Source organism: Phyllobates terribilis, unplaced genomic scaffold (assembly GCF_046119375.1).
Source record: "Phyllobates terribilis strain yellow unplaced genomic scaffold, ASM4611937v1 Scaffold_1__5_contigs__length_1240528914, whole genome shotgun sequence".
Lineage (NCBI taxonomy): Eukaryota > Metazoa > Chordata > Amphibia > Anura > Dendrobatidae > Phyllobates > Phyllobates terribilis.
Window position 1 is genome coordinate 623,183,206 of NW_027362761.1, and position 12,161 is coordinate 623,195,366.

Genomic DNA, 12,161 nt, shown 5'->3' on the forward strand with positions numbered 1-12,161 from the left:
CTGGTGACACCAAATGGCATCTACAACAGGCCATACTGCTGAGACCCAACCATACCCAGGACAGGTGACATCCAATGACTACCGGGCACCAACCATCATGGTGACAGCAAGCACTGCACTGGACAGGCTCTCTGGTGACACCAAATGACATCTACAACAGGCCATACTGCTGAGACCCAACCATACCCAGGACATCCAATGACTACCGGGCACCAACCATCATGGTGACAGCAAACACTGCACTGGACAGGCCCTCTGGTGACACCAAATGACATCTACAAAAGGCCAACCATACCCACAACAGTAAGTAATGGTGACATTCAATGACTACTGAGAACTGGCTCTAAAGGTGACACCAAATGCCACACTGGACAGGCCCTCAGGTGACACCAAATTACACCTAGGACAGGCCCTACTGTTGACACCCAGTGATAGCCAGGAACAGGTCCTGTGGTGCCACTGAATGCCTACCAGTATAGGCTCTCTTGGTGACACCAAGCAACACCCTGTACAGGCCTTACTGGTGACGCCGAATGACACGAATGAAAGGCCCTATTAGTGACAAAATCCCACACACCCACAACTGGTAACACCCAACAATACCAACGTCAGGCCCTACTCCTAACAATCCCCCCACAACCAGGACTGTCCCTGCTGGTAACTCTGAAAAGTATCAAGGAAAGGCACTACAGGTGACAATGCCCCCACAACCAGGACAGGTCCAATTGGTGATAATCCCAGGACAAGCCCTACTGGTGACAATATCTCCCACCCCAAGGACAGACTGTCCTGGTGACACCCAAGTACACCCAGGGCATGCCCTACTGATGCCAATCACCCCCCATATCCAAGAGCAGCCTGGTGAAAATCCCCCCACAACCAGGATAAGCCAATAGGTTACACCCAATAACATCCTGAACAGGCCATGTTGGTGTCCATCCTCCCACACCTAGAACAGGCCCTACCACTAACAATTTACCCCCAAAGAAACCCACAACTGGGATGAGCGCTACAGGTGACAATACCCCCCCCCCCCCACAAGATATCAATGACAAGCCCTCGTACAACCAATATGACCTCCAGCAGTTACAATTACCCCCACACCACACACCTGGTAGATGTCTGCAACTGACAATCCTCCAAACACATATCTCAAAATACATATCCTCCCACATTGGGGTACACTCTGTGTTGATGCTATATAGACTATATACACCCCCAATCTCTTCATCAATCTCTGCCGGTCATGCCATGTTTTCCTCTGCAGTTGCTGCTTTATAGATGACATTTGATTTAGAATCCGATGACCTGAAGGAAATAACATTAAAGGTAATTAATAAATATATCAACATGACTCTCCTACATATGAGGTCTGGGATACACTGGGTCTGTTCTTCTCTGGCTCTGCTCTGTGTAGGACCTTACCAATTCTTCTACACATGAGGACAGGAAAACACTGGACCTGGTATTCTCCCAGCCGTGCTCCATGAATGACCTTACTACCTCTCTTACACATGGAGGCGGGAATACACTGGACCTGGTCTTCTCCCGTTTCTGCTCCGTGTATGGCCTTACTAACTCTCCGACACATGAGGACAGGAATACACTGGACCTGGTCTTCTCCCGTTTCTGCTCCGTGTATGGCCTTACTAACTCTCCGACACATGAGGACAGGAATACACTGGACCTGGTCTTCTCCCGTTTCTGCTCCGTGTATGACCTTACTACCTCTCTTACACATGGAGGCGGGAATACACTGGACCTGGTCTTCTCCCGTTTCTGCTCCGTGTATGACCTTACTAACTCTCCTACACATGAGGACAGGAATACACTGGATCTTGTGTTCTCCTGACTCTCTCCCACGTGTGACCTTACTAACTCTTCTACATATGAAGATGGTGATACACTGGACCTGTTTTTTTACTGGCTTGGCTCAGTGTATAATCCCACGAACTCTCTTACACATGAGGATGGGAATACACTGGATCTGGTCTTCTCCCGACTCTGCGCCGTGTATGACCTCACTACTCTCCTACATGAGGACAGGCATACACTGGACCTGGTCTGCTCCTGGTTTAGCTCAGTGTATGATCTCACTAACTTTCCTACACATGAGGATGGGAATAATCAGGATCTGGTCTTCTCTCAGGTTTGCTTCGTGTATGACCTCACTAACTCTCCTACACATGAAAACGGGAATACACTGCACTTTGTTTTCTCCCAGCTTTGCTCCATGTATGACCTCACTAACTCTCCTACACATGAGGATAGGAATACACTTGACCTGGTCTTCTCCCGGCTCTGCTTCATGTATAACCTTACTAACTCTCCTACACATGAAGAGAGGAATACACTGGACCCGGTTTCCTCCGGTATCTGCTCTGTGTATGACCTTACTAACTTTCCCACACATGAAGAAGGGAATACACTGGACCTGGTCTTATCCCAGCTCTACTACGTATATGATCTCACTAACTCTCCTACACATGAGTACGATAATACACTGGACCTGATCTTCTCCCGGCTCTGTTCCATGTATGACGTCACTACTCTCCTACATGAGGACAGTAATACGCTGGATCTGTTCTTCTCTCGGCTTGGCTCAGTGTATAATCTCACTAACTCTCCTACACATGAGGATGGGAATAAACTAGAAATGGTCTTCTCCCCGCTGTGCTCCGTGTATGACCTTACTAACTTCCCTACACTTGAGGATGGGAATAGACTTGACCTGGTCTTCTCTCGGCTCTGCTCTGTGTATGACCGCACTAACTCTCCTATACATGAAGACAGTAATACACTGGACCTGGTATTCTCCTGGCTTGGCCCAGTGTATGATCCCACTAACTCTCCTACACATGAAGATGGGAATACACTGGACCTGGTTTTCTCCCAGCTGTGCTCTATGAATAACCTTACTAAGTCTCCTACACATGAAGACAGGAATACACTAGACTTGGTTTTCTCCCAGCTTTGCTCCGTGTATGACCTCACTAACTCCCCTTCATATGAGTATGAGAATACATTGGACCTGGTTTTCTACTGGCTCTGCTCGATGTATGACCTTACTAACTCTCCTACACATGAGAGCTGAAATACACTAAGCTGGTCTTCTCCTGCCTCTGCTTCGTATATGACCTTACTAATTCTCCTACACAATTATGGGAATATATTGCACCTGGTCTTCTCCTGGCTCTGCATGACCTTACTAACTCTCGTACATATGAAGACAAGAATACACTGGACCTGGTCTCCTCCGGGCTCTGTTCCGTGTATAACCTCACTACTCTCCTAAATGAGGACAGGAACACACTAGACCTCGCTACACTCCTACATGAAGACAGGAATACACTGCACCTGATTTTCTCCCGGCTCTGCTCCATGTATGAGCTTACTAACTCCCCTACACATGATTACGGGAATACACTGGAATTGGTCTTCTCCTGGCTTGGCTCAGTGTAGGACCTCACAAACTCTCCTACACATGGTAATACACTGCATCTGGTCTTCTGGCTCTGCTCCGTGTATGACCTCACTAACTCGTCTACACATGATACCTGGTCTTCTCCCGGCATGGCTCAGTGTATGATTACTAACTCTCCTACACATGAGGATGGGAATACACCGGACCTGGTCTTCTCCTGACTCTGCTCCATGTATGACCTTACTAACTCACCTACATGAGGACAGGAATACACTGCACCTGGTCGTCTCCTGCCTCTGGTCCATGTATGACTTTCCTAACTCCCCTACACATGATAATGGGAATACACTGGACAATATCATTTGATTCTCGTGTAGATGTACGTGGTCATGGTGTGTTGGTATTATCTAAGACAGTGCTATTATACTCTCACCTTAATGCTTATAACAGGGCAGATGTTTGTGGTCAGGACTGATGCAGTTTGCTATCCATAAAATGATGACTTTCATTATGAATTGTGTGACAAAAAGTCACTGACAGAGTGATGGACGGGAGAAATGTTTCACTGAGGCAATTATATGTGAAGCCAGGAAGTCTTCTCCAGCATGTTATATGCTGAGAGGGTTAAACTGACATTTTAAAAGGGCTTTTTATTTTGTGAATGACCATAGTGTTGGTGGGAGGCCATTCACCTTATCTCCACCCCAGGGTTTGGTTTGGGCTATAACTAGCCAGACTTTTCACTCAGGTGTGATTCAGTATCTGGAGGCCAGCTCCAGAGAGAGGAGCTTGAGTTATTTTGTTCTAATCTGAACCATGTGCTTTGCTAACCCTGAGTGGCTAGTAGTGTATAGGGGATTATAGGAAGAGGGAGGAGGAGGTCATTGGGATACAACCCCATTTGCTTGACTATCGATCATAAACTCCTATTGTGGATAAAAAAGACATAGTGTTAGGGGCGATCTGCTCGAGCCTGCCATGTTACCTCTGGTTCCTTTTCTGGCTCTTCCTCACATATACATAAAACGCCACCGCTGTAACCGCAAAGAGGACTCCAAATAAAATGGCTAACATGTCACCTGTATGGGAAATGGGAGACATTAACTATATAAATAAAGGGGGCCTTGTTCAATTTAATCACTGACAGATCATCATTACCTGTTCCCAATGAAGGGTTGCCGTGTCCGTGAGCACCTGTGCAGGACACAAACCGAAGGGTTAGGAAGGTACACAATATACATGGAGGATATGACAGAAATGGATGTTCTCTAGATATAGGTCATATGGGACACGTTGGATATAGGGCAATAGACTTTTCACATGGGGCACACACTTTATATTGGGCTCTGGATTCATCACATGGGGCACACACTTTATATTGGGCTCTGGACTCATCACCATGGGGCACACGCTTTATATTGGGCACTGGACTCGTCACATGGGGCACACACTTTATATTGGGCACTGGACTCGCCACATGGGGCACACACTATATATTGGGCTCTGGATTCATCACATGGGGGACAAACTTTATATTTTGCACTGGACTTGTCACATAGGGCACACACTTTATATTTGACACTGGACTCATCACATGGGGCACACACTTTATATTGGGCACTGGACTCATCACATGGGGCACACACTTTATATTGGGCTCTGGATTCATCACATGGGGCACACACTTTATATTGGGCTCTGGATTCATCACATGGGGCTCACATTTTATATTGGGCTCTGACTCGTCACATGGGGCACACACTATATATTGGGCTCTGGACTCATCACATGGGGCACACACTTTATATTGGGCTCTGGACTCATCACATGGGGCACACGCTTTATATTGGGCACTGGACTCATCACATGGGGCACACACTTTATATTGGGCACTGGACTCGTCACATGGGGCACACACTATATATTGGGCTCTGGACTCATCACATGGGGCACACACTTTATATTGGGCTCTGGACTCATCACATGGGGCACACGCTTTATATTGGGCACTGGACTCATCACATGGGGCACACACTTTATATTGGGCTCTGGACTCATCACATGGGGCACACACTTTATATTGGGCTCTGGATCCATCACATGGGGCACACACTTTATATTTTGCACTGGACTCGTCACATGGGGCACACACTTTATATTGGGCTCTGGATTCATCACATGGGGCACACACTTTATATTTTGCACTGGACTCGTCACATGGGGCACACACTTTATATTGGGCACTGGACTCATCACATGGGGCACACACTTTAAATTGGGCACTGGACTCGTCACATGGGGCACACACTAAATATTGGGCTCTGGACTCATCACATGGGGCACACACTTTATATTGGGATCTGGATTCATCACATGGGGCGCACACTTTATATTTTGCACTGGACTCGTCACATGGGGCACACACTATATATTGGGCTCTGGACTCATCACATGGGGCACACACTTTATATTGGGCTCTGGACTCATCACATGGGGCACACGCTTTATATTGGGCACTGGACTCAACACATGGGGCACACACTTTATATTGGGCACTGGACTCATCACATGGGGCACACATTTTATATTGGGCACTGGACTCGTCACATGGGGCACACACTATATATTGGGCTCTGGACTCATCACATGGGGCACACACTTTATATTGGGCTCTGGATTCATCACATGGGGCACACACTTTATATTTTGCACTGGACTCGTCACATGGGGCACACACTTTATATTGGGCACTGGACTCATCACATGAAGCACACACTTTATATTGGGCACTGGACTCGTCACATGGGGCACACACTATATATTGGGCTCTGGACTCATCACATGGGGCACACACTTTATATTGGGCTCTGGACTCATCACATGGGGCACACACTTTATATTGGGCTCTGGACTCATCACATGGGGCACACACTTTATATTGGGCACTGGACTCATCACATGGGGCACACACTTTATATTGGGATCTGGACTGCTCACATGGGGCACACGCTTTATATTGGGCAGTGGACTCGTCACATGGGGCACACACTTTATATTGGGCTCTAGACTCGTCACATGGGGCACACACTTTATATTGGGTTCTGGACTCCTCACATGGGGCACACACTTTATATTGGGCTCTGGATTCATCACATGGGGCACACACTTTATATTTTCCACTGGACTCGTCACATGGGGCACACACTTTATATTGGGCACTGGACTCATCACATGAAGCACACACTTTATATTGGGCACTGGACTCGTCACTAGAGATGAGCGGTGTTCGACTAGAACTGTTCGCCAATCTCAAATTCGAGCTGTTTTGGGCGGTGTTCGAGTTGTTCGACGAACCCGAACGATTTGGAAAAAATTCGGCTGTTCGAGGTTATGTTCGATAACTGTTCGTGCACCAAAAGCGTGTCCTGCATGTCTGGCGCTATTTAGAGCACCAATCATGCAGGGATTGTCTGCCACTCACTGTAATGTCACAGCCATGGTGGTTGTGGCATTACAGTGATTGCCCAAATCGATTGCAACAGTGCTCACAGTGAAACATGAAAAGCCGGCAATTCAGCAGCGGCATAGACCGGTACCCGACAATTTAGAACAGAAAGAATAGAGAATCACACATAGATTAGATAGATAGAAACATGTCAGTCACATATATATGAAGTACAGTGACAGTGTTGCTTACTGTACTTGTCATTTAGTGTAAAGGATTTATTAAAAAAAATATTAGTGTTTTCATGCACCGTCTCTTTAAAAAAGCCGGCCGGCAATTCAGCAGCGGTACCCGACAATTTAGAATAGAAGGAATAGAGAATCACACATAGATTAGACAGATAGAAACATGTCAGTCACATATATATGAAGTACAGTGACAGTGTTGCTTACTGTACTTGTCATTTAGTGTAAAGGATTTATCAAAAAAAATATTAGTGTTTTCATGCACCGTCTTTTTAAAAAAGCCGGCCGGCAATTCAGCAGCGGTACCCGACAATTTAGAATAGAAGGAATAGAGAATCACACACAGATTAGATAGATAGAAACATGTCAGTCACATATATATGAAGTACAGTGACAGTGTTGGTTACTGTACTTGTCATTTAGTGTTAAAATAAAGGATTTATTTAAAAAAAAATTGGCGTGGGGTTCCCCGTAATTTTAGTCTCTAGTGGAGGTTAAGCAGACGGCTGGGGCAGATGTTTGAAGCCTGGGAAGGGGGTAATACCCACGGAGCTTCCCAGGCTACTAATATCAGCCCCCAGCTGAATACCTAGCCTTTACTAGCTATTAAAATGGGGGACCCCCCAAAAAATTGACGTGAGGTCCCCCCCCTATTTTAATAGCTAGCAAAGGCCAGGCAGACAGCTGGGGGCTGATATTAATAGCCCAGGAAGGGTGCCATGAATATTGGCCCCCTCCCAGGCTAGAAACACCAGCCGTCAGCCGCCCCAGAAATGGCGCATTCATAGGATGCGCCAATTCTGGCACTTAGCCTCGCTCTTCCCACTGCCCTGTAGCGGTGGCAGTGGGGTAATAGGGCTGGGGTTGATGTCAGCTTATAATGCCAGCTGACATCAAGCCCAGGTTAGTAATGGAGAGGCGTCTATAAGACACCCCCATTACTAACCCCATAGTGAAAGTTACAAAAAAACACAAACACCCAGAATAAAGTCCTTTAATTGAAATAAAGACACAATTCTTTATTGTTCTAAATTAAACCATACTTACCATCACGCCCATTCCAGCTGAAGCCAACGATGTCCTGCAATAAAAGTAAAATAATAAAGCAACATCATCCTTACCTTTCCATGGTTCCCACGACAGCTTCAGCTCTGCTACATCGAGATGACAGGCTGGATCGCAGCAGAACGCGGCCATCCAGCCTGTCATCCCGCAGACACTGAGAAGCGCAGGCATGCTTGCACTCCTCAGTGTCTCGCTGTGACGGCATAAAGAAGAGCCGAGTTCATGTCCAATGAACTCAGCTCACCTCATGCACGTCACTGACAGCGTGGGAAAATTCTCACGCTGAAGCGCTGAGTGCAGGAGAATTTTCCCACGCTGTCAGTGACGTGCATGAGGTGAGCCGAGTTCATTGGACATGACCTCGGCTCATCTGGATGCCGTCACAGCGAGACACTGAGGAGCGCAAGCATGCCTGCGCTTCTCAGTGTCTGCGGGATGACAGGCTGGATGGCAGCGTTCTGCTGCGGTCCAGCCTGTCATCTCGATGTAGCAGAGCTGAAGCCGTCCTGGGAACCATGGAAAGGTAAGGATGATGTTGCTTTATTATTTTTCTTTTATTGCAGGGGATCGTTGGCTTCAGCTGGAATGGGCGTGATGGTAAGTATGGTTTAATTTAGAACAATAAAGAATTGTGTCTTTATTTCAATTAAAGGACTTTATTCTGGGTGTTTGTGTTTTTTTAAACTTTGACTATGGGGTTAGTAATGGGGGTGTCTTATAGACGCCTCTCCATTACTAACCTGGGCTTGATGTCAGCTGGCATTATAAGCTGACATCAACCCCAGCCCTATTACCCCACTGCCACCGCTACAGGGCAGTGGGAAGAGCGAGGCTAAGTGCCAGAATTGGCGCATCCTATGGATGCGCCATTTCTGGGGCGGCTGACGGCTGATGTTTCTAGCCTGGGAGGGGGCCAATATTCATGGCACCCTTCCTGGGCTATTAATATCAGCCCCCAGCTGTCTGCCTAGCCTTTGCTAGCTATTAAAATAGGGGGGACCCCACGTCATTTTTTGGGGGGTCCCCCATTTTAATAGCTAGTAAAGGCTAGGTATTCAGCTGGGGGCTGATATTAGTAGCCTGGGAAGCTCCGTGGGTATTACCCCCTTCCCAGGCTTCAAACATCTTCCCCAGCCGTCTGCTTAACCTCCGCTAGAGACTAAAATTACGGGGAACCCCACGCCAATTTTTTTTTAATAAATCCTTTATTTTAATACTAAATGACAAGTACAGTCATCAACACTGTCACTGTACTTCATATATATGTGACTGACATGTTTCTATCTATCTAATCTATGTGTGAAGCTCTATTCTTTCTGTTATAAATTGTCGGGTACCGGTGTATGCCGCTGCTGAATTGCCGGCAGGCTTTTTTAAAGAGACGGTGCATGAAAACACTATTATTTTTTTAAATAAATCCTTTACACTAAATGACAAGTACAGTAAGCAACACTATCACTGTACTTCATATATATGTGACTGACCTGTTTCTATCTATCTAATCTATGTGTGAAGCTCTATTCTTTCTGTTATAAATTGTCGGGTACCGGTGTATGCCGCTGCTGAATTGCCCGCCGGCTTTTTTAAAAAGACGGTGCATGAAAACACTAATATTTTTTTTGATAAATCCTTTACACTAAATGACAAGTACAGTAAGCAACACTGTCACTGTACTTCATATATATGTGACTGACATGTTTCTATCTATCTAATCTATGTGTGATGCTCTATTCTTTCTGTTCTAAATTGTCGGGTACCGGTGTATGCCGCTGCTGAATTGCCGGCCGGCTTTTTTAAAGAGAGTGTCTTCTGAGCAGTTTGTCAGCTTTTGGACACCTTTGAAGGTGTTTTCTATGTGTTTCTATGTGTTTTTGTTTGCCTGCCATTGGTTTTAACGGTGTTCGATGGTGTTCTAAGGTGTTCGACGAACCGAACCGAACCCGAACACTACGGGGGTGGCTCAACACTACTCGTCACATGGGGCACACACACTATATTGGGCTCTGGACTCATCACATGGGGCACACACTTTATATTGGGCTATGGACTCATCACATGGGGCACACGCTTTATATTGGGCACTGGACTCATCACATGGGGCACACGCTTTATATTGGGCTCTGGACTCATCACATGGGGCACACACTTTATATTGGCATCTGGACTCCTCACAAGGGGCACACGCTTTATATTGGGCACTGGACTCGTCACATGGGGCACACACTATATATTGGGCTCTGGACTCATCACATGGGGCACACACTTTATATTGGGCTCTGGACTCATCACATGGGGCACACGCTTTATATTGGGCTCTGGATTCATCACATGGGGCACACACTTTATATTTTGCACTGGACTCGTCACATGGGGCACACACTTTATATTGAGCACTGGACTCATCACATGGGGCACACACTTTATATTGGGCACTGGACTCGTCACATGGGGCACACACTATATATTGGGCTCTGGACTCATCACATGGTGCACACACTTTATATTGGGCTCTGGATTCATCACATGGGGCACACACTTTATATTTTGCACTGGACTTGTCACATGGGGCACACACTTTATATTGGGCTCTGGAATCATCACATGGGGCACACACTTTATATTGGGCACTGGACTCGTCACATGGGGCACACACTTTATATTGGGCACTGAACTCATCACATGGGGCACACACTTTATATTGGGCACTGGACTCGTCACATGGGGCACACACTATATATTGGGCTCTGGACTCATCACATGGGGCACACACTTTATATTGGGCTCTGGATTCATCACATGGGGCACACACTTTATATTGGGCACTGGACTCATCACATGAACCACACACTTTATATTGGGCACTGGACTCGTCACATGGGGCACACACTATATATTGGGCTCTGGACTCATCACATGGGGCACACACTTTATATTGGGCTCTGGACTCATCACATGGGGCACACGCTTTATATTGGGCACTGGACTCATCACATGGGGCACACGCTTTATATTGGGCACTGGACTCATCACATGGGGCACACACTTTATATTGGGCTCTGGACTCATCACATGGGGCACACACTTTATATTGGGCTCTGGATTCATCACATGGGGCACACACTTTATATTTTGCACTGGACTCGTCACATGGGGCACACACTTTATATTGGGCACTGGACTCATCACATGGGGCACACACTTTATATTGGGCTCTGGACTCATCACATGGGGCGCACACTTTATATTGGGCTCTGGATTCATCACATGGGGCACACACTTTATATTTTGCACTGGACTCATCACATGGGGCACACGCTTTATATTGGGCACTGGACTCATCACATGGGGCACACACTTTATATTGGGCTCTGGATTCATCACATGGGGCACACACTTTATATTGGGCACTGGACTCATCACATGAACCACACACTTTATATTGGGCACTGGACTCGTCACATGGGGCACACATTATATATTGGGCTCTGGACTCATCACATGGGGCACACACTTTATATTGGGCTCTGGACTCATCACATGGGGCACACGCTTTATATTGGGCACTGGACTCATCACATGGGGCACACGCTTTATATTGGGCACTGGACTCATCACATGGGGCACACACTTTATATTGGGCTCTGGACTCATCACATGGGGCACACACTTTATATTGGGCTCTGGATTCATCACATGGGGAACACACTTTATATTTTGCACTGGACTCGTCACATGGGGCACACACTTTATATTGGGCACTGGACTCGTCACATGGGGCAAACACTATATATTGGGCTCTGGACTCATCACATGGTGGGAACACTTTATATTGGGCTCTGGATTCATCACATGGGGCACACACTTTATATTTTGCACTGGACTCGTCACATGGGGCACACACTTTATATTGGGCTCTGGATTCATCACATGGGGCACTCACTTTATATTTTGCACTGGACTCGTCACATGGGGCACACACTTT

At 46.7% G+C, this 12,161-nt stretch overlaps 1 protein-coding gene across 1 annotated transcript in view; it reads right to left on the reverse strand.

Annotated features, from left to right (window-relative positions):
• Positions 1-1,107: 1,107 nt before the first annotated feature.
• CA9 (carbonic anhydrase 9) overlaps positions 1,108-12,161 on the reverse strand; it is a 596,284-nt gene continuing 585,230 nt past the window's right edge. Inside the window, exons 10-12 of the mRNA XM_073684598.1 lie at positions 4,583-4,618; positions 4,410-4,503; positions 1,108-1,308 (exon numbers count right to left, since the gene is read on the reverse strand). Of these exons, the coding sequence (XP_073540699.1) occupies positions 1,245-1,308; positions 4,410-4,503; positions 4,583-4,618 (194 nt within the window). The 3' untranslated portion in view covers positions 1,108-1,244. The remainder of the gene's footprint in view (positions 1,309-4,409; positions 4,504-4,582; positions 4,619-12,161) is intronic.